At 35.0% G+C, this 25,070-nt stretch overlaps 2 protein-coding genes across 4 annotated transcripts in view; one reads left to right on the plus strand and one right to left on the minus strand.

The window, feature by feature from the left end:
• LOC149412899 (ankyrin repeat and FYVE domain-containing protein 1) overlaps positions 1-25,070 on the plus strand; it is a 119,892-nt gene that overhangs the window by 7,302 nt on the left and 87,520 nt on the right. The window contains exons 3-5 of the mRNA XM_089644890.1: positions 331-511; positions 3,061-3,161; positions 4,450-4,586. Coding sequence (XP_089501016.1) covers positions 331-511; positions 3,061-3,161; positions 4,450-4,586 — 419 coding nt within the window. The remainder of the gene's footprint in view (positions 1-330; positions 512-3,060; positions 3,162-4,449; positions 4,587-25,070) is intronic.
• LOC149412900 (uncharacterized) overlaps positions 8,130-25,070 on the minus strand; it is a 58,653-nt gene continuing 41,712 nt past the window's right edge. For all 3 annotated transcript variants that reach the window (XM_089645009.1, XM_089645012.1, XM_089645010.1), the window contains exons 3-4: positions 10,887-11,060; positions 8,130-10,393 (exon numbers count right to left, since the gene is read on the minus strand). In XM_089645009.1, the coding sequence (XP_089501135.1) occupies positions 10,101-10,393; positions 10,887-11,060 (467 nt within the window). In that variant the 3' untranslated portion in view covers positions 8,130-10,100. The remainder of the gene's footprint in view (positions 10,394-10,886; positions 11,061-25,070) is intronic.

The following is a 25,070-nucleotide window of genomic DNA, read 5'->3' on the forward strand; positions in this document are numbered from 1 at the left end:
TGAACATATTGTGATCAGCAGAAGAGGACAACTATCATGTTGTTAAGCTTGTCAGTTTATTACAATTTAATATAAAGCTAAAATATACGTGTTGCTTTTACAACCAACAGATGGCGCTGTCTTTTCAAAAACGCGTGTTGGTACCATAGATTATGCTGTTTTTCAAAAAAGCATGTTTTTACCTGTCACGGGTATATAAAAACACATGCGTATTCACATGCAACATTATGTTAAAATTTCAAAGCATCGGTGAAGAACCTTGGGAGATTTAAGATTTTGAACAAACGAACGTTTACATTTTTATTTATATAGATCGTAATTTGTTTCCAGACTGGTCTGATATTCCCGACGATGTTGGAGAAGCCATGCTCCGCTGGATTTACACGGACAACGTGGAGTTCTCCAAAGGTGACACGTTTGCCACGCAGCTGATGAAATGCGCTGCTAAATACAAGCTACCCGGCCTCATGCAGAAGTGTGAGAAGGCTCTTATCAGCTCAGTTAATGTCAGGTGAGACCTTCTGCAAATTATATAATTTGACTGATCCCTATTTAATTATTTGTGTATCAGTAGATTAACTCCCCCATCAGCTGCCTATGCCCTGAACTATTTTCATTTCCGTTATGAACTACTTTCAGTTTTGAAATATTGTGTCAACAAGGTCACTGCCAACATCGAAATTCGGCAGAGTTCAAACGTTTCGAAAAACTACGCACCCGCCAATTTGCGTGTGCATCAATATAACTTTCAGTGGTCAGTGAAAATCCTCCAACTGTCGCGACTGGTTGTTTTTGTGCTGGCCTTGTGCTTGAATGAATCATAAATAGTTGTCTGCTCGCGGTTTTCAGTTTTAAAATGGGGGGAAATTTGAAAAAATTGGGAAATATCGGGAGATGTCTAGATTATAATAAAAAATTCTTCCCTCGTCAACAACCCGAATTCTGGATTCTATACCGAATATAATAAATATTACCACTAAAAGCATAATAATTATTGGTTCAGCGGGCAACATCTACAATTATTGTAGAATGTTGCCAGTGGAATAATGCGATTTTTCTAACATTCAATAGGAATTTATTTTTTTGTCTGACAATACAGCACAAATATTCGTGAAACTTCTGTCACTTTATGAGACGTCCTACGGCCATACAGCGTACCGTGGTTATTATTCATTGAATTAGCTGTAAAAATAAATTCTTTCCATGAAAGCAACAAATTCACTTTAGGGTCCGGTAATAATTCTTCAATTATTTTTTTTAACTAACACTATCATGAAAACAATTGAATCGATTTCAATATTATTTACTGTAAAGCAACATATGTAGATAATAATAAATTATCATAATTCTTCAAATCTCCTGGTCTCATATAAACATTCCGCCTGTCACTCAATGGTAAGTACACCGTTTAGTAACAATTCCTTCAGCAAATTAATTTCACAGTTGATTATCAAAACTTAAAAATTTGCAAAGACAATAAATTATTTGCTTGTTGGGCAGAACCATAGATAATACCACTCACAGACACATGACACACACCATCACACATCTGACTTTCCCACCGTTATCTATGGTTTATAAGAAAACATGTGGGAAGGGATCGAACAATGGGCTTGATATAAGTAAAGGATCGTAGGACGGCCGAGTCTTTCGATTCGGTGAATTCAGTTAGTAATGGGCAAACCAGTCTATGTAGACGCCATAACGTTGTGTCGAGAAAAATCGGGAGATATTGATGCCAATTGGGGGATGAAGTAAGAAATCAGAAAATCTCCCAATAAAATCGGTAGCTTCGAGAACACTGCGTATCCACGAGACGGTAACACGAGACCCGCATCACCACCAATAATTGTTGAATTCTTGAAACTAGAATGCCGTATTACTCACTACCGAACAATAATTGCTGTAGCTGTGTTATTTTTATATCCTGTCATTCTTTGTTGACTGTTTTGTTGCTAGCGTTGATCTAAAGCAAGGGCTTTGTTACAAAACGTGTGACATAAGTGACGCTAGAGTCTCGATGACAATGCTGATCTCAGAAGACTGACGTCCCTGTTGAGTTTGCAAAATTTCAGCAAAGTGTGCCTGTGTACTATCCTCGATGCAGATGTATGCGGTAGTCGCCGAAATACTTGAATTGTCTAGTATCGGATACATGCCCATCCCTGTGGACGAAGGGCCTAAATTTTCTTGTTTCATTCAATGAAATTTAAGAGCCGCCTGTTAGTTTGTGGGCTGATTAGAAGTAATAAACCCGGTAACTAAAAGATGAAACAGAAGGACAAAGCTCTACAACTTTTCTATTTTGCTGTCTAATTATTTTCGCTCTCTGTCGCACTGTATATAAAACCGACCGTCACGACTTGAGCATGTGCTTTAGTCTGATGTTTGAAATATCCGAAACAATGTAATAAATTATTATTTTAATAAATTATCCCCCTTACTAATAAACGTGTTTTAAATTTTACGCAGCTGATAAACATTTACCAAACATTGACGATTGTTTATCAGTTGTATAAATGTATGTGTAATTTACTAAAAAAAAATATTCTTATACCATCTAATACCTACACGTTTATTTGCAGTACGATTTTCTGATTTCATTCTCGATCTTGTACGTTTTTCTCTGTTGTATCGTTTTACATAACAGTATTTATATTGCTGACCTTTTGATGCAATAGCCATATACGAAAGATGCTGAGGTGCTCACTAGTGCCTCCTACTATCCGTCATGGCCTTCTGAACATAGTGGTCTGCACAGTGGACTGCGGATATAATTCATATAAGTAAGAAGTAGGGCTAGCATCCGATAAGAATGACCATGACACCTACGGTGGAAATTTTACCCCGGATGTGAACGGCTTTCATTTCGTAGAAAATATCTTATCGCCCATTGTTTTCCTGCTCATTATATTTTGAAGATAACATATTTTAATTTATGAACATTATATAAAAGTTAATTGTGGTTTATGTTTATGTTCGCTGGTGATTGTGCCAATCTAAAAAATGTTATCTGCATAAGATATATATGAATTAATTTATGCAATTTGCTTGTTCTAGGAGTTGTGTTAAATTCTACTCTGCAGCTGATGAAATCAATGCCACGGAACTCAGAGACCACTGTTCCTCGCTGATATCTTCACATTGGGATGATCTTACCGGTAATTTCTTAGGGTATTTTCCCAGGTTTTTTTTATTCTCGAAAAAATTAAGAATCAAATTACTATAATTATTTTATTTTTATGTTTGATGAATAAATTTAAAGTAACGATTTAAAATGTACCATTTTCGATTTGCCGCCAAAATGACTTTTTTGTTTTTATTTTTGAATTCGGCAGCGTTGACATCACGCCGGGCGACGTTAGTGAGAGCCGTCTTACAATGGTGCTTCCTATGTCACAATGACGTCGTAGCCAGTTGGAACCGTTTCGAAATGGGTTTTAGATCATTTTTAAACTCAGTAGTTATGAATGAAATTTACACATTTTTTACTGTACTTATATTTTGTGCAATATCTCACTGTTTCTTAATCTCAATTTTTGTATAACTGCTCACTTATCTCCGGAAAATATTTTTTAAATTAACTCCGCATAGAACACCTCAAGGTTTCCGTTAGTATAGATTTTTTTTAAAGAAGCAGTAAACAGAAATCAGCACGCTTTTCCACAGCCATACTCATGCAGCCGATGTCAACTGTACACAAATGTTAGTTGTATGTTTGGCCATGCCCGCGGGATCAACGCCACTAGTTAAAACAACCACATTCCATTAAAATGTTAGTAGAAGAAAGTCAGCATTCACGATAGATTGCGCAAGAGATGTTGAACACAAGAAGCGACCTGCTCTCATGTACAAATGTCGGGGGCGCGTATGGCGTGTTTTCTGACTGTGCTTCGGTGCCGAAGTACCGATAGAACACAACTGATGTCTGTGCTCCAAAAACTGCTATACGTTAATTGTGTGAGCAAATCGAAATCCTGTTTTAACTCGACCGTTTGACATTTCATTTCATCCGTCTATAAATTTTTTGTACATTCCGTTTCCGACTGGGGGGCTAACTATGACCGATTTTTTCAAGATTATGATACCTAGCTGCGTGAAGAAAGTTTAAAAAGGAATCGTCATTGAGATAGTGACGTTTTTTTGGACTATTTGTATAATTCCTTATTTGAAATAAAAAAATATTGTATGGTTTATATTTAAGTACATAACTACTTATAAATCTTATGATTTCAGAGGAAATTATGGTTTTGATTTTTTAAATAAGAGAAAATTACATACCTACTTTTTTGGATGTGGGAGTAGTTCACAGAACTACTGGTATCCTGGATTTTGCATTGGAATCTTATCTTTAATTTATCATTATCTCATGAAAAAATGGGAATATTGGATAAAATAAAATCAAATATTATCATTTCTCTATCCTGTCCAACTTATTTGTGGTTCCAGGTGAAGACTTCGAGCATATGTCCAGCGCGCTGCTGTACCGTATGCTGAAGGCTAAAACCATCCAGCCGCTGCACGAGGCCGTGCGACTTCTTCGGGAAGACGTCGTCTTCCTGTGCCTTGTCGAGAACAACGCCACGGTAAGTGCTATTTTACTACTAGTCTTAAATTTGGATCTCGATGAATTTAAAAATATCATCCATGTTGAATATGTTTCAAATACACTCAGTTCTATTTTACATTATTTTTACAGATGATTTAGAAATCCACTTTTATGCAGGATTAACAAAGTGTAATTATTTATTATTGCACAGTATAATTTCAGTTGTGATGTACGTAACATTCTAAAATTCCAAAATACATAATTCTTATATTTTTAGTACATATAATTAATTTATGTTGCAGTTCTTAAAATAGTTGGTGGTGTAATGGTTGACATAGTTGTCTTACAAACGGTTGATCGGGGTTCGTTTCTTGGCAGTGGCAATTTATATTTCAATAAAAAAAAAATTATCTATAATTTATTGAAATTTTTTGTTGACATTTTTCACGTGTCACTAACGCAGTAGTGATACATAATTTATTTTTTATTAGAATCCTAGATTTTTCCAACCGCCATGCATACACACTCCCCAATAATAGTACAGGAATTAACAATAATGTTTTTACATTAGCTCCACACAGAAGGCCCTGAGAAATAAAAATCCCTCAGGGCCCTTGTCATCTTTGGGGATGCTGTGTGGGGGGTCTTTTTATGGTAATGGAAAGTAAGGAGAGTAAGTTCTGGGAAGGAAAAGTTATGAGGGATGGGTAGGAATCTGGGGGTCAAAGTGTCCAGGAGTGATGGATGTATGAATCCATCCTTCCCTCTGCGGTGTAAGGAGTTGGGTCGAGAGAGTCTGGCTGGAGAGGTCAGAAGGTCTCCCTCAACCAGTCTCTCCAGATTCAGCCCGCCACGCAGTAGGTGGGCAAACTCATCCGCCTCCAAGACCACTTGGGAAACTGTGTTGGTTACCCAATAAATGGATCTTGGGGCGGCGGTACCCATACCCGCCTCCAAAATTGACTGGAGTGATTCTCTTACAATAGACTATCTCTTATTTTCTTATAAATTATGTACCATATCTTTTACACTGTACTCTGTGTAACGTATCCCCAGTGTAAAAACAGAAGTAATCGAATCTTCTAGATGTGCTGCATCCCATTTGCAAGTATATGAAGTGTTTTTATTATGGTGCAAATAGCTTGTTCAGAGCATGAAGTTTCGGTGACAATCTTTAAACGCTACAAGATCAATGACTCGAGCTTTACTATTGTGCTTTTAACACTGTGTATTGTGCACTCTGCTATCGGTACCGGATTAAACAACACGGGTCTCTTCAAACCGTTGGAAAGACCAACCAAGCAGAATCTCTTAAGATGACATAGGTCCTGAAGATGTCCTCAATCTATATGGAGCGTACTTAAAAAATATATAGCCATGTAATAGTCAATAATGCCAGTTTGTGAGCAGTTTTATTATGTATTTATTTATTACTGCAATAAATTTATTTCAACTAGCTGTACCTCGCCACGCTTTGCTGTGGTCAGTATCTGTCCAGATAAAAAAATAATAGAGGGTGTTGTTTTTACGTCACTAACAGAATACGCTATTTTAAAAAAAAGCATGTTTTACTTATATAATAAAGGTATATAAAAACACACTTATTCGAAAGCAATGTTGTGCCAAAATTTCTAAGCATTCGATGAAGAACTTTCGAAGATTTAAGATTTTGAACAAACGATCATTTACATTTTTATTTATATAGATAGATAGATAAGTATAGAAATCATAATAAGTATATAAATCTAGTAACAGAATAATATTTTCTAGGAATTAAATTAATAACATGATTCACTAATGAAAACATTCCTATATAGTTTTTAGTAATTGGCAGATCTATAATGTTATGCATACACATTTTCCTTTTTTACTGTCAATGATGTAAAAAGAATAATTTATTTTATTATTTCGAAAGCAAATATATTATGTATTTGTTTAATATTAATACTATGTATTTGTGCAACATGAATTAATGACACCATGTATTTTATGATAATATGTATTAGCAACTTAACATTATCCATATTATGATACATCACAGATTAAATATGTAACCACTGTTGCGATAGAGATTTCAGGGTGTTTCGATTTGATTAATATCATACCTAATATTAATTAGGAAACATATGAACTGATCACTGCGGTTTAAAGCCAATGAATCCACCTAGATTTTACCGTTATTCCTACATTTTTAGGTTTTATAAAAAAAATAGTTAAAATCACCTACCCAAATTTGGGTAACTGTCGCTCAAGTGGATAACAATGTGAGGAATCCATTTTTAACAAGCACTTTATAAGTATGCTTACATTTTAACCTATATTTTAATTTATAATATACCTCACATTTAAAACTAAACATATATTTTACAGGAATACAGGGAGAAAGAAATATTTTTGTGATAATTAAGGTTTTATATTTGTAAGTCATTTTTATATGATCCAAAAATTTATTAATTATTGAAATCAGAAAATCTGTTAATTCTAAAGCAGCAAAAACTCGCCAATGGTGAGCTTCTGGCGTGGTGAAATATGCACATTTTTTTTGTCGGAATCTGTAAACAATGCAACTATTCTTTGGAACTTCATTTATTTATTTTTTGCTTTACTTTTAACAGGATAAAATATTTCTCTTGATATTTACATTATAATATTTTTAATAGTATTAAATTAATTACTTTAATTTTGTCTTTATAATTATTTGATTAACGTACAATCTAGAAAATTTGTTACATCTATTTATTCTTAAATATATTTTATATATTTACAGTATCAAATAATTTTGTTTATAACTCTCCACAAACACAACTTAAATTAAAGGAATGAGTTCAAAATGTATAAGATTACATCAGATCTGCCATAATCTGCAATCAACTTTCAGTTGATGAAATCTTCTCAATTGGTAGTTTCCAAATATGTAGTATAAAACAAAGACGCTATCCTCGCCTGTCAGTTTGTGTGCTTAGTTCTTCTAAACTACGCAACGGATTTTGATAGGGTTTCGACTATCATTTAGAAAATATCTTCCGGAAATTTTATATATATACACAGGGTGTATCGGCACGTACCCGACAAACTTTAACCAGCTATTCCTTAGCATATTTGGAGTAAAAAATCATATGTGCACTTTGCTGTCCGGTAACGTTTTTTTTTAATAAAAAATGTATTATTCATATTTTCACCACATGTCACCACTGTTTTATCCTTTGTCATAGTTTGAAAACCCATCTGGCAAATATTTTATTCGAATTCCGTTGAATGATGCACGTGTGTACCTATATTGGCGCACACTTACAATCACAACGAAATGGCACGGCACCATTCGTCTCATTTTTAACTATTATTATTTAGTGTGTGCGAAAGAGCGAAGACGCTTTTTGACATACTTGCTTATAACAGCTGTTGAACACGAAACGCAATGCCAATGACAGTGATGTAGTGTGGAAATTTTATTTTTTATTGTTTTTATTTGAAAAAAAAATGCTACCGGACAGCAAAGTGCCCATAACATTTTTTACTCCAAATGTGCTAAGGAATAGCTGGTTGAAGTTTGTCGGGTTAGTGCCGATACACCCTGTATAATACATGCATATTATTTATTTGTCTATTTATTTATTCATTTTCTGGAAATCGACAGTTTTCATTTAATCAGTTTGTACATAAGAATTATATAGTAAAATACAACCAATTATGGATTTCCTCCTTGTGACTTTACCTCTACTGAGACAGCATAATATGGAATAAGTAAATTAAATTTGTTAGAAAGGAAATGAATTAAAAAATTTATACAAAACAAAAGATCATATAAATCGAAAAATTTACAAAACAATACATTAATAGCCATGGAGAGAGGTTGTAGATATAAATCAAATCATAATAGAGATTTAAACAATAGAGACACAAACATTATTCACAAACCATCAGAGAAATATTATTTTATGGACCTCTTGTATTTGGTAAGTTTGCAACTGAAAATATCAACCTTGGATGATACGCTATTGTAATTATTGCATAGTCTGTTCAGGCAAGAATTCTGCTTAGAGTTCGTTTTGCTTTGATCAACCTTGAACAGGACACAAGAGCGTGTTGAACGCGCAGGTACATTGAATGGAATCTTGTTTAGCAACTCTGGGCATTGAATATTATTGTTAACTACTTTATACAGGAAGTAGGATTATATTTATAGAAAGCAGAGAAAAGTCACACGTCAGCTAGTAATTTATAAATCTTTGATTGACCTGTCAATTATATAATGAACAGACTCTTTTAAGTTAATCGCTTGGACATATTATACTTACAGTAAATATCTACACAGATATTTGTGTATAGAATTAGAACATTTAATGTCAATTTTTAGCTTAAATGAAATATATACATATCAATATTATACGCGGCTGGTATCTTGATTTACGGTACTTGTGAAATTAACATAAATTACGAATTGAATTCTATTGTAAAAAAGTCAACATGTAGTATATATGTTAAATTCACATGGTCTTAGCAAACTATAGGGAAATCCGTAGTAAAATGATACATCAATCAAAGAAGTGAAGTCCTTTGATTTCTTATTTGATGGAAACATTGCATTAGCAATTGATTAAAATGTGTTGTTATGTTTGCAATGAACTGCCGCATTAATTTTATCTTTTGCTTTAGATTTTCAGTCCCAAGGCTTTTATTTACCCACTCAAATATGATAGTGTAAACACATTGTACTTAGGCTTTTATAGTACTGGCATGACAAGCAAAAATGCAGGCTTTGGTTTAATCTTTATAGTCGTAAGCTTGTGTATGCATTAAAAAATTACCTTTTACGCAATACTCCTTATTTGCCTGAATAAATAAATACCTTTGACCTTGAAGCATTTTGGTATGCAACGAAAAACAGACATCAAAAACACTAATTTCGGTTGTATGTATGTTGTATGTATGTTGTATGTTGATGAACTCAAATTTATTTTGAATTTGAGTGTCATTTTCAAAATTGGAACTGATGTGTGAAGAATTCAGACAAGCGATGAATTACCTACCTATAATATTTTACCAAAAAATTATTTAAATTATGGCATTTTCAAAAATTGGAACTGATATCAGACGGATATGCACTAGTTTCTCGTAATTCTCGCAGACAGATAATACATAACAGTGATGATCTCAATCTTAACCATACAATTTATTAGTAACTCATTTCAGCAATCAATTAACATTGGTCGTTGCTTTTCTTATGCTACGTATAAACTGGACAAAATTTCCGAAAGCCGAGCTGTGAATTGGTGACCATCAAATCAATGGTCAGCCCCATTTTGAATGTTCAACCAATTTAGACCTCGGACCAGCATTTAATGGATATCATTTGTTTTCGAAATGACACTGTTGGTTGTGTCGATGGTCATTAAATTTTGATGTAGTTTAAAATACCCCGACCAAATTACACAAAATATAAATTAATTGCATTCACTTAAAAAAATGTTTAAATAATGCCATTCATCTTTGCGAATGACAAAAGTCAAGGTATTTCACGCTTCGTCCTTCTTTACCAATAACTAGCGTCTAGCTATCTCATGCTTCGGATATACTTCATGGCGTTAAAGACCATGATGACGGCCATGGCGTCCGTGTGGTAGTTGAGGTCGGATCCCTTGGTGGGGGGCGCCGCGTTGCACAGGTGGTTGCGGCAGTAACAGTACTCGGTGGACAGAGAGCGCTCGCCCTTGTCGTCCTGCAGGTGGCAGCCCTCCTGATAGACCTCCTGCACGTCAGTGGCCGGATGCCACATGCCGCCCTGGTACACTTGGTATTCGTGCTTTTGGGAGGCACAGTCTCTCAGCACCCCATGTATTACGCGTTCTGGAAATTTAAAAAAAAGAATTACCCCCAAAGAAATGGTCACACAAATTAAAAAGTGGATTAAACACATAGTTTCACATTAGCTGAAAAGCTGCCAAAAATATATTTTGAAAGTAGGTTTTTGGTTAACCAGCATTGTCTTGCATTAGTCTAAGACCCTGTGCAAAGCAAGTTTGGAATCTTCTGTTAAGTTTCAACAAATGCCATGTGCCGTGAAAGGGCTCAAGTTTGTGGGAATTTATCTGTATTCCAAGCTTTGGGGCCTGATACTCCAAAAGTGGAATCTTAGCTAAGTATTGCCATTGCATTTACCACATACTCTAGTTGTTACAAACATCACATGGAATTCACCCAAGGCTTACCCGTATTGTCAATATCGAGCCCCTATAATTTCAATCTATTGTAATTTTACTATTAAACTGCACCAATCAGCAATGCTATCGAACAAGCTACACAATACAGTAAAAAGAACATGATTGGTTTAGAGTGGTACCTTTATTGGCCAGCACCAGGTCAAAGGCCTGCTTCATGCACATGGTGGAGTAGGGACAGTCCACTATGTACTTGTCGCTGCCATCGAAGTTCACGCATAGCCGAGCTGTCTGGTTGCTCAGCATCCCGGGAGGGGTGATGGTGCACTGATAACACTGCAGGCCCATTGCGCTTTCTGGAACAAACATCATACCGGTGTTATTATTTTTTATTTTTTTTACTAAAACTTTTTATAAAATAAAATCAGACCAGTTGTTATCTACGGTTGTGAGACATGGTGCCTGATGCAAAATTATGAGACCATGCTCAGCCTCTGCGTGTAAATTCTATGAAAAATCTCTCTATGAAAATGCGTCTTACAGGATAAAGATGAATCATTACAGACCATGAGACCTTTGTAAGATTCTGCAGGTCCCAAAGGTTAAAATGAGTTGGTCAAGTGGAAAGAATGCCAGATGATAAGTCGTCAAAAGTTATGTCTAAGGGGGTGACCCAGAGGTGGACCGAGGAAGAGATGGATTGAATGTATGGAAGAAGATTGGATGGAAAGGACTGAGAACTGGAGGCGAGTGATGAGTGATCACAGCCAGTGGAGGAGGAGGTTTGCGGAGGAGGCCTAATTCAATCCTGATGTTTTGTACATAGTGATGATGATGATGAGATTTTTTCACGAAACTTGTGTATTAAAAAGGGAGTAACTCGATCTGACCGACTGCTGGTTGAGTGTACAGGCTATGGATCAGCTCATTTTATGTCTCCAGTTGTAGTTATTATTGCTGTAAGATTAATGTGAATGGTTGGTTCATTTGGGAATGAAAGATGAGGGGTAAAAGACTTTTATAGTTTTGATTGTGTCTTCAAATGAACTCTATGGGATAATATCTAAGACAAAAATGCGTGAAATGTAGAAAACTTCGCGATTTATCGATCTTCGAATCTAATGATAAAAGTTATCAATTTTATTCAACAGATGCCGTGAGTCACGAAACATGTTTATTAATCGAGACCTTAAATTGAGATATTCAAAGCAGCCACTCGCAACAAATATTTTTGTTTGTAAATATTGAAATAACCGATTAATGTTACGAAAATCGTGTATGACCACAGCGATTTATACTTGCCAAAAAATTGTCCTGATTGATAATTATTAGATTTGTCAGATTTGGGATTAGATTATTTTTAATTATTTGAATATTAAGAGCAGCTCTGTTAGATAGAATCAGATGCACCAAGAAATATACCTAGTTGTCTGAGTGAAATTAGGTATTTATTCTTAATAAAAAAATTAAAGAAATCCGACGGCGAGAGAGCTTAGATAAGTTTAGTGACGGAGATGGGCACATAGCATTTCTCACATAAAATGTTACTTATTTGGCGATGTAAGCTACTTCAAATGGAAAAATTATACACCAACAATCGAAATACATTGAGCGAAATTCGAAATTTTCTTTCGATTTTTATAACAAATAGAAATTTGTCTGATGTGTCATTTGGACAATGCGTGGGCACTACTGTTAAAACCAAAATATAACATTTTGATATATCTCCTCGGTTCACATTTGGAGGTGTATTTCTAATTTGGTAAAACACCAAAAATGTGGTTTTGTTTTTATTATTGAAATCTAGTTTCAAGCCTCCCAAACTATCTCTGTAACAAAGATTTTCACGGTTTTAGCATGACATCTATTTTCGCCTCACTACAGAATTGCATCCTCCATTTAGTAACGATCCTTTTACAGGTTAGAAATATGAATCTTTCAATGTAACCGGGATTTAATAATAACTTAGGCTGGATTATGTTAATCATTGGAGGCTTAATCATTTGTGTAGATTTAGATCGGAAGACGTTTCTTAAAATCATCACCATGATTCACAGTGAGTCAGGGCAGATACTGCAGATGTTACGCTTGTTGTTCAGTAAATTCCCTCGATTCTTAATCATTTTCTCAATAAATGTATTTCGAGATTAACGACAATGGTAATGTATTTTAAAGTCTAGCTGGTATCACTCACGAGAAAGATACTATTGTGTTTTAGACCCCAGAGACAAGCCTTTGTGTTGGGAATGTATTTTTTCGTTTTATCTATATCTATATACATAAAAATTAATGTTCCATCCATATCACACCCATGTAATGCAATTAACAAAGATGAAAATAATGTTGAGTTTGTTGCTAGTACCGAATTTCAAGGTCATTTCAGAATGTGCATTTCCGTCAACGTAAATTTCAATGCCCCCTCGTGTTGGGTGGCAAATTGAATGGGAGGGGAAAAAGAAAGTGTTGGGAAAGTTTTGAATGTCAGTTCTTTACTACAAGAAACCAATGAATTTGAAGTAGGTGGGACTTTTACTTTAGCTTTCACGACACGCTGCATTAGCGAAAATGCGTGTCGAAAACTTTATTGTATTGTAACGTGATTTTATTTTAAAAAGTACTTTTCTTCATATTTGAACCAATCTTCACAGCTATGTACCATCGCCGAAATTAACACATGTGTATCTTATGGAGCGAAATGTTATCTTTGGTTTTAGCGTATTTTACAAAAAAACCATTCCGAACATTAATAACTTATGGGAAAGGAAAGAAGATTCGTTCCTTTCCCGTAATTCGTGGTTCGGCTAGTTTTCGGTTCGCAAATATATACGTACCATTATGTACTCCGACCATCATCGAGATGAGATTCAGTTGAGGTGAAATCAGGATGCCAACTTCATTTTTATTATACGTACATTATTTCCAAAATATTTTTTCGTATCAAATAAACTGTACTATGTTTAGAATTTAGACTTTAGACTGGTTGAACTTCAATACCGAATTTAATTTTGAATATTGTACAGAATTTTAATTTAGGCAGGTATCGACCTATTTGTTAAATAAATTTGTAATTTACACAACAGGCTAGTCAGGTTACCAATGTTATTATATAATTATAATTGATAAATTATTTTCATACGAAAAACCTAATTTTATTTTTTTAAGTTTTTATCTATTATTTGTTTGTCATCAGGATGTCATACATCTTATCTCGTCTTTATGCACTATCAAGTAATGTTTCTTTTAATCGTAATATCGTACTGCATCGATGTTAAATTTTGCAATATTGGTTGCGGCTTACGATTAGCAATACATGCCACATCGTGAAGTCATTTAAAACAATACATTAACTCCATGCAAGAGGCCCGCCCCGAGGTTTCCCTCAGAGCCTTTGCTATCTTTGGGGATCCTGCTTGGAGGGTCTTTAAAAGAGATTCGTGTTGTGTGAGGGAGGAAACACAACAACTAGCAAATCATTCCACGGCCGAGCGGGCACTAGAACTAGTATTATTTTAGACTCGCATTTGACGTGTCTCCCAACCTTACACTGGATCTGAAGGGATCAATAACACTAGAACCTTCCATTGAAATACCAGCAGAACAAACATAGCTTTCCCATGGCCTAAACTAAAGATTGCAATCCGTTCAGGAAAGAGGCGGGATTGCCAGTTACGGTTTTTTTTCTGGCTAAGGGATGCTACAGACGGCGTCCAAACTCAACAGTAAAGTACACTTTGTATAGGGTTTACCACATAAGCCTACCCACGCGGGTGAATCAACCAACGCCCTTGTATCTCTCGCAATCGCATTGAACTTATCGCCACTCGAATGATAAATAATAATAATATAGTCAACACGCCATGTGTCCGTAAGCGTAAGCCGTAACGTGTGGGCGTCTCCCGTCAGCCGGTCAACGTACAACAAAAGTACAACATAATCAAATAATCATAAATAAGTAAATAAATACACGGGCCGGAGACCGGAGCGGGCTTCCGGCGCCGGAATCAATCACCGGCTAATCAATCAGGCAACATTCAATTCACGTCTCTATTGAGTGTCAAGCAGCGGGCAGCGGGCAGCTCTTGAAGTACCTACGGATATCGGATTAGTGGGGAGGAAAGTCACGAGTGATTCATCGCCTGTTGACCATAAGACAAGTTGACAAACCGGCTTTCCTAAGGGAATCGATGTTCTAGGAATTTATCTTGATTAATTTGTCGTTTTTATGAAAGTCATGATTCACATAATGTTCTGAGTACTTACATTTATTAAAAAATGAAGAATTACACGATTATCTTGTCTACTGTTTTGTTTTGCATTTGCGAACATTTCTTATCATTAGTATAACGTGTCTGTGGTTCAGGTGTAAACTATCGCATGTGAACATTTTAGGCATTTTGACGTTTTTTGTACATTCCGAATGTTCAATTCTACATAGTGGTAAACTATGGCAAGTCCATTATCAACGGAGTAGCCGTCGGTATTTTATCGCATGTTTACTTTTTGTTCGGAAGTACAGAATCGCAAATCGCAATTTCTGAAATAAGGAAACCAATATCAACATAAGTCTCAACAATATTTCATAGCTTCTATAAAAATATTTCTGTCTCTACAGCAGAAATAAAAGCGTTTTCCCACACGAATACTGAATCGCGGCCTGAAATATTGATGGGTAAATACATACTAATTATCATATTTACTAATTAGATTCTTACAACCCGTTTGATATTTGTGTGGTAAAGCCGGCCTTGAGCATGATCTAAGACCGTTTCTAACCTATCAAACCCCATGGTAATAAGTCAAGTTTTTCACTGTTCTGACCTTACGCCGCGTAAAATTTACACCGCGGTTATAAGTCGACCACTACGCCATGGAACCCAGCAATTGAAGAAAATACGCAAATAAAAATCTCTCTTGTTTTTACGTTGCTGTTTTTAACACTGTAACCGTACCGTACCTACATTTTTATATTATATGGCCATATCCATTGATGTATTATATTTAAATGAGACATGAAGCGAAAAAATAGGTTCCGGTTTTTGACCTACAACTGACCTCCAACTCTTCCAACGCCCTAACTAAAACTACCGATTCCGGCCTACGTGCACCGCTTATCGCATTCTTATAGTGGAATTCGAAGAGATATTATTATGCAGTAGCGCCTCTAATTGTAGCTCTATGGCCATACCCCATTTCCTCGAAGCTTATCTCAGTTTTTTTTTTCTTTACCAATGTTTCTGGAATCTATTTTCCGACCGTCTGGAATGCAATGGGTACCATTATGTGACCTCGCTAGCATCCTACTTCTTAGTCGTGCATCCCACTACCAACAAATCTACCATAGCGTATTGCATTATTTGCAACCAGTGCTAGCTGTAATTCTAATTTTCCCACTTGGTTCCAGTTTTCTAGGTATCATCTATAGCATAATTTATTTTTTAACTTATTCTACTTTATTTCGCATTACATCAGTATGTACGAGTACTATGCCTCCTGGGAAATCCTGTGTTGAGAGTAGTCGCAGTTTACAATAAAAATAACAAAATTACATATAAAAGAAAACACAATCAACATCGCATCATTGGAAATATTTTATTATAAACAGGTTTTAATAAAATCGTTGATGTTTGATCTTTGGCTAATGATCCAAGACTTGATATCTAATTTATATTTAGAATAATTTTTTTCTGTCTAAAGGTCAGTGGAAGCGCATTGTGTAGCATTTTTGAAAAGTATCTAAAATTTATTTGGTCAAAAGTTAAATTTAATATTGTTATCTAATCAAGAAGTGAGCGCCGTTACAAAAATTGTTCTCCGAGTCCACATAACATAATGCTTTCGGATTTTACCGACCATTTACAGCTTATTTTACAAGAGTTATGTCGTTGTGAACTGTCAAAATATACAAGAGTCCCAACTGCCCGGAGCAGTGAGACGATGGTACCTGCGATAGGAGTATCTATGTAGAGAGTGATGAGGTAAAAGAGATGCCTAAGAGGTAAGTTGAAAAGTACCTGGTTGTTCAGATTCGGTCACTAAACACGGTTAAATTAATTTAAAGCAATGTTTCGATATGGGTATAGATAGGTACCTATTCTAAATTCATTTAAATTTTGGTATGATTGCGTCTTAAATTAATTTAGAAAAAATTTAATTAAAAATTTAAATGTCTATCCTTTCTTCATCGATTTTGGTATTTTATAAACCGTTTTTCCGACCGTTTAACAACCGGTTTGAACGATTTCAACGGTTTTAACCAAAGATATTAGAAGAACGAGATATGCTATGTTGGCCGTCGGACCGTAGCCGGAGTACTACCTAATTAGGGTACTTTGAACGGTATCGGGACGTGTACGCACAGAAATCTGTTCTATGTATTAGTGCGGATACCTTAGCGCAAGCGAAGGCGTGCAGTAGTATTGGTGAACAAAACCGGCGACACTCGGCAAAACAATTCCACTCAGTACGAACTGCTCATAGCATATCTCGTTCTTCTAATATCTTTGGTTTTAACGGTTCCAATCGGCTGCTGAACGCCACCACTGTTTTGCAGTCCATCCCACGTCCTATCATGATGAATTATTATACTATCTAAAAGGAATGATAATGGTTTGAAATACCTGACCACTGTGCACATCCTTCTAGATAAACCGGTAACATACATAAATAATATATACATTAGTATGTACCTACTTCAAGTAATATCCATTACGAGTGCATGTGCATTATGTACATCCACAATAATAATTAAGGCCATGTTCATGAATGCACCGAAACTACGTCGGTGCTTGTATACGCATAAAGGAGGGTCTGTCAATCTTCCTCAGGAAACGTCGGGCCAATTGGATTCAGTGTGTCATCGCCTGGGGCAGGGGTATAACTCCGATCGAAAATTGGAACCGAAATATTGTGACGTCATATGATTGCCTAACTGTAATCTAACCAATGAAAAACTCTGAAAGCCTATGGAATAAACTTTCAGAGTTTTTCATTGGTTCCTACTTATTATACTATACACTAATAAAAAACTCTGAAAGCCTATGGAATAAACTTTCAGAGTTTTTCATTGGTGTATGTATAAGTAGGCACCGAATGAGAATTTTACTGTCTATATATTGGCGTATCTATGGTTTTTTAGGACACATTTGTTTCATACAAAAAGCCCGAAAATGTTGATATAGTGAGTGGTTTATTTATGGCCTGGGGAGTTGGGGAGTGATAGCAGAACAAAATGAAAAGCTACGTGCAGCTTGACATGACTTTTCAAATCTCGTCAATAATTTTTCAATAAGTAATTTCAAGCAATGTTTCGAATGGTCTCTGAAACATTGACGATATATGTAAATTAAATATTTTTTTGGTTTGTCCATTCCGGATTTATAAATCTAATATTATTATGATTAGTATGAGTTCTATTTAGCAAACAAAACGATATATTTCGTGCAGTTTTCCACGCAAAATTATTTGCAGTTTACGGTTTCATTATAAATCTTATCTAAGATAATTTCAAATTAGAATCGTTCTCGGCAAGTAAATTGCTTCTAACGTTTTCTGTTTGGAGTTAGGTTTTGTCGCCTGAAAACTGCCGAGCAAGATAGACAACTTTAATAGGGCACTGCAGACGCGCCTTAGGTACATTCCTCAGTTTTTACCACAATTACGCATAATAACAAATTACCACCGCCAGTTTTTGAAACATTTAAAAAAATCTAATGCGTTTGTTTTTATTAAGCTCTGTCGGGTATTATTTACTATTGCGCCTGACAGCTGTTTCGTTCCCACCGAACAACCGTTTCACCCCACCTACAACAAGGCGAACAATTAGAGAGCTGCGGCTCTGGGCGGAGGCCGCATAGGTCACAGGTTCAAGCTCCGGAAAGAGCACGTTGGAATAAAAAATCACATATTTTGGTAATTTTAATGTTGAATATTTACACCTCGTTTTAGAGTGGGAGATAGAGATTGATATTACCTACATTTTATAAACAAATAAATATGTAAAAATGAGAGATTTCTTACCAACAAATTGAATAAAACTCAGTTTTGTAAGACTTGTAACTAAATAAAAAATGTTTTTTTTAAAGGTACTCAAATGTTGTCTTGTGGGTACTGTCATTTATAATCGGAACGTTAATTTGTTGTCTAAAGCTATTCCAACCATGGAGGAAAAAATGGATAATTCCTCCTGGGATGGGGATCTCCTTCAAACAACTAACTTCTTACAGACTCGTCTGACCATATTCCCCCAAAATATTAGAAATGTCACCTACCATTGCTGAGCTTATTTGGAATAATAAAGGAGGTGCTTTTTCACAAAAACTGAGCTTTACAAATCATACAATTATTACTGGTCTCCGGTGACATTTTGTAGAGAAAAAATGCTCTGGATTCATTTGTCTGACACGAGCTATATTATCCCATTTTAATGTTTTTATTTGAATCACTCAAGAGTAATGCCTACCGTGTTCTTTATATTATAAAACACACTATACAATCGCATATTTTCGAAATCGTAGACAGTTTGTTTATTATAAGGGTTCCAGTTCTTTGGAATTCACAGTTTTTTCTGGAGTTCCTCAGGGGTCTATCCTTGGACCACTTCTGTTTCTGATTTTTATCAACGATATTGGTTCAGTCATCACACATTCGCTGTATTTACTATTTGCAGATGACTTGAAACTATATCGTTCAATAAAAAACCATCTTGACTGTATTCTCCTTCAACGTGACATTGACTGCGTCTCAAACTGGGCCAAAATAAATGGCTTGAACTTCAGTACACCCAAGTGCAATATCGTCTCGTATACAAGATCAAAGAAACAGCATTTATTTGAATATACAATCAATGAAATTATTCTCCAACACCTAAATCAAATCAAAGATCTAGGAGTTATTTACGACAGCAAACTAACCTTTCACCAACACATCGATGATTTAATAAGCAGAGGATACAGGCTTCTCGGCTTCGTAATTAGAAACTCATATCCGTTTCGTAACACAAAAACACTGACGTTATTATATAACACACTAGTCCTAAGTGTACTTGAATCAAACTCGATCATCTGGGCTCCACATGAATTAACATACACTTTACGCATTGAAAGAGTCCATAAAAAATTTTTAAGGTTTTTATTCTCGCGGCTCTATGGACGTTACCCTTGGCTTTACCCATCGATTTATATATTAGGCATGACCAAATACCACTCCCTAGAGACACGTAGAGGTATTGCTTTGCTTAAATATTTTTTCCAACTAATAAACGGTCACTTATCTAATAATGAGATACTGGCCCAATTAAATTTTTTTGTACCAGAGTCTCACTCTCGAGGACGTCATCACAATCTTCTATATAGTAGAGCAAGCCGCACTAATTTATTAATGAACTCACCTGTGGGGAGAGCTACGTGCTTTTTGAATGCGGTAGATAAGAAATTAGATTTATTTTTTGTGTCCTATAGCGCATTTACGAGATTTTTGGCATTGCATATATACTGCATAAATGGTACAATTATAACGTCTTAGGCTTTATTACCTGTAATTGTTATAAATAAATGTACAAATTATATATATAAATAAATAAATAAATAAATCTTTTTCTTCCTAGGAGCGCATTTTTCGTTTATTATTATATATAACCATTGATGTATATATAACACATCACTACTTGACCCAGATGTTGATTCAGTATTTTCTGGTATGGACCAGTCCACGTGTTTAGTTCCACACAAGTTGTTGTTTTTGTGGGAAGGAAGATAAGTTACAAGTGACAGAAGTAGCCAATTACAGATGATATCTTTAATATTTCGACATTTTATTTTTTGTGAAATGAGGGCATTTAGCAAATACTGATAAATTCATTTAATTTGAAATATTTGGACGTGAAATAATAACACTTTGGCTTCATTGAGATTCATTTTTGGTCATAGCTATAAAATACTAGCTGACGTATACCCGGCGTTGCTGGGGGTTATCCTTAGGACATAGACATATACCATGGCGGACTTTTCTGTAGGCTTTTTTAAGATATACAATTCGGAAGTACATTATTTTGGTAGTACATATACCATGGCGGACTTTTCTGTAGGCTTTTTTAAGATATACAATTCGGAAGTACATTATTTTGGTAGTACATATACCATGGCGGACTTTTCTGTGGGCTTTTTTAAGATATACAATTCGGTAGTACATTATTTTGGTAGTACATATACCATGGCGGACTTTTCTGTAGGCTTTTTTAAGATATACAATTCGGAAGTACATTATTTTGGTAGTACATATACCATGGCGGACTTTTCTGTGGGCTTTTTAAAGATATACAATTCGGTAGTACATTATTTTGGTAGTACATATACCATGGCGGACTTTTCTGTAGGCTTTTTTAAGATATACAATTCGGAAGTACATTATTTTGGTAGTACATATACCATGGCGGACTTTTCTGTAGGCTTTTTTAAGATATACAATTCGGAAGTACATTATTTTGGTAGTACATATACCATGGCGGACTTTTCTGTGGGCTTTTTTAAGATATACAATTCGGTAGTACATTATTTTGGTAGTACATATACCATGGCGGACTTTTCTGTAGGCTTTTTTAAGATATACAATTCGGAAGTACATTATTTTGGTAGTACATATACCATGGCGGACTTTTCTGTGGGCTTTTTAAAGATATACAATTCGGTAGTACATTATTTTGGTAGTACATTATTTTGGTAGTACATTATTTTGGTAGTACATATACCATGGCGGACTTTTCTGTAGGCTTTTTTAAGATATACAATTCGGTAGTACATTATTTTGGTAGTACATATACCATGGCGGACTTTTCTGTAGGCTTTTTTAAGATATACAATTCGGAAGTACATTATTTTGGTAGTACATATACCATGGCGGACTTTTCTGTAGGCTTTTTTAAGATATACAATTCGGTAGTACATTATTTTGGTAGTACATATACCATGGCGGACTTTTCTGTAGGCTTTTTTAAGATATACAATTCGGTAGTACATTATTTTGGTAGTACATATACCATGGCGGACTTTTCTGTAGGCTTTTTTAAGATATACAATTCGGTAGTACATTATTTTGGTAGTACATATACCATGGCGGACTTTTCTGTAGGCTTTTTTAAGATATACAATTCGGAAGTACATTATTTTGGTAGTACATATACCATGGCGGACTTTTCTGTAGGCTTTTTTAAGATATACAATTCGGAAGTACATTATTTTGGTGTATCTCTGTATATATTATGATGATGTAAACTACAAGGCTGTCCAAAATGTCTGTGCAATAATGTGGATGTGCGCACACTGTCAAACAACGTCGCGGAGTAATTACTACAACCAGGTAACTTCGAAATCAGCATTTTCGAGTTACACACAAAATCATATCTTTATTTCCTCGCCCATGTATGCCCACAACACAAAAATATTTTGTGTTTGTGGGCGAGGAAATAAAAGTATGGTTTTCTGTGTAACTCGAAAATGCTGATTCGGAGTTACCTGGTTGTAGTAATTACTCCGCGATGTTGTTTGACAGCGTGCGCACTTCCTCATTATTGCACCGACATTTTGGACAGACTTGTAGTTTACATCATCATAATATATGTGCCCTGAAGGCACAATACTCTAAAAGTCAAACATATTTATATTCGATTCACTTATTTGTATACATTTAAAAAAAATCTTTTACCACGTATTTAAAAATAATGTTTTATACTATATTAACATGAGTGTTTATATGTCTAAAGATCTTGATGCGAAGATACGGAGAATAAAATGAGATTATAATGTTTTTATTCACTTGTAAACGTATGTTGTATTTAATCTATGAGTGGTGCAATGCGCCAGCATCCCGCCCTCGCATCGCGGTACACTCATCTGCTAGCCAAGTTCTCCATCATTGCACAAGCAACATTTTCCACTAATAATGATGGCATTATTAAGAGTTTAAATAAAACTTAAGAATGTTTCTCTTAAAAAAATAATGAACACCCTAAATAAAACCACATTCAAATTAAGATAAATATTTACCTAGCCGCCTCATATGTTATAGGAAACATACTTCGTTTCAACTTAATTACTACAAGAACCAACTATATAGGTACATGCACTAAATAGGTTATCATGTCCTTAGTTCTGGTTATTTAAATAATTTGTGCATATTTAGATTGAAACGAAACTTTCGAAAATGTCACTCCATAATAAAATATAACAAAAATGGCGGCAAAAGATGGTTTTATAATGGAAATTTTGAACTGAGAATAAAAATGCAACTTTTATGCATCTTTTACCATCACTCCTGACGTAAATAGTTGTTTTTCGTAGTAATTATGTTAAACCGAAGTTTAATTTCCATAATCTGTGCTTATTGAAATTGCGGCGGTTAGGTAAATATTTACCCAAATTAAAATATTACGACGTACAATTATAGAAATTGATTCCTTTACTTCCGACGTCCTGAAGCGTGATTTTTAATTCGAACCTTTCTTTTGAATCACCAATCTGATCATAAATTACAAGGAACACGGTGAGACGAATGATAAAGACTTCAGCAAGTAGTCTTTCACTGTAATATCACATTTTTATATCCTAGTGCCGTTGGGGATCGTTATTTTTTTAATAATGACATCATACATATTTTATCGACCGCACCGGGACGCCTCGAATACGAATGAGGAACCTCGGGATTTAGCATACGACCACTAATACATAGAACCAGTCTAATAAATAATAATATACCCACGTGTTGCTGCTGCGAACATTTCAACACACGGATAAAAATGAGTACGGCTTTTTTAAATCAAGATACTGTTATAAATGTGATTGCATGACCTTTCCTAATAAAATGTTAGTCATTCAGAATATATATGGTTTCTAAAATAATATGCATTTTTTTAAATTTTTGTTTTACCATAACAATTTCCTTTTCCCTTATGTTTTATTATTGTATATATTCTTACATAAATCGGGTATGACTACCATAATACGGGCGTGAGCCTAGTATGGTAGTTGAGAAAATTACCAAAATTAAAAAAATTAAAAAAGTATATCTGAATACATGTTCACGCTGGTGGCCTTGTCTGAATAAATATAATGGATATTATTATTTTTAAGAACACGTGTTCTGACTTCCTCATAAAATATTCGTGCTTTACTGATGGTTTATTATGAAATTTATCAATTCATTCGTTATAGGCCTCCAGACCCGTTTTCAACAGAAAACCACTTTCTGTGTGTATCTTAGGAGATCGTTGCTCTAATATTATGTTAGTTATAGCTGCAATGTGTGCATTTATAATGTAATCAGACCCAGGTTGCACCATAATCGAGTATCTTTCCTCTGCCAATTTCGTTATTCCTTGTCAGGGTTTGTCTCAGAATTCCGTTATGGGCTGCGAAGCCTGAACTTCACAGAAATGATTGACTTCGCGTCTAATGATAAACTAGGTACCTGCCTAATTTAATTTATCACAGTGTTCAGATTTTTATTTATTTTCTGTAGAGTGTTGCATAAAGTTTCGCGTAGGTTAAATATATTACCCGTTTTTAGAAGCGACCAAATTAATTCGAGCTGGAAAATAATGCTTCCGATTGGCACGTAGATGCCATGTTTGACTAGGTGATGTTTCTTTTTTGAAGAATATCAAATATGTGGACGCCAAATCAGATGAAAGATTATTGTGTTCTTCGTGAAAAGGTACCAGTTCCAGAATGAAACGACTATATTATATTTAAGACATTTTTACATCAATTTTAGATAGTTAATTCTAGAATAAACTGCAGAGATTATAAAAAGAAGTTCAATTTAATTTTTCAAATTAAACCAGACGCACAAACAACTCCAAACATAGGTGTGAATAGAACCTTTAAAAGGTGAGTCCCGACAACTACCGGAAGGTTATTTTAACGCCGATGGTGTTGGTTAAAAGGTGCGACACAGATCGTATCGCATTAGGGACAATTTTCGGCAGTCTTAAAAGGGCCTGCTCGTTCTTAATATTTTAGTACTTTTTCAATATGGTTTGTTTTGTACTTTTCAAGTTAAATGGGTTCTCTACAAACTAGCGTCCGTAAAAATATTGACATTGGTTCAATTAACGTGATCATTCCCTTTCCGATATTATAATAAAGATGTATTTGAGTATCTTTTCAGGTTATTATTTTTTCCTGATATATGGCCATGCAAACCAACTTTTAAGGTTTTTTTTTCAATTATCTATCCTACGACTCTTATCATACACTACGTGCCGAAATTAGCATAAGGAAATACATAAATGATTGAATTCTCACCTTCCGTATTTATTTAACCTCTAAAACGCGTATGTTATTTGTTTTATCGGTCATAAACTTAAATCGCAAATT

The sequence above is a fragment of the Hesperophylax consimilis genome, chromosome 22, assembly GCF_061612785.1.
Source record: "Hesperophylax consimilis isolate HC1 chromosome 22, BYU_Hcon_1.0, whole genome shotgun sequence".
Taxonomy (NCBI): Eukaryota; Metazoa; Arthropoda; class Insecta; order Trichoptera; family Limnephilidae; genus Hesperophylax; species Hesperophylax consimilis.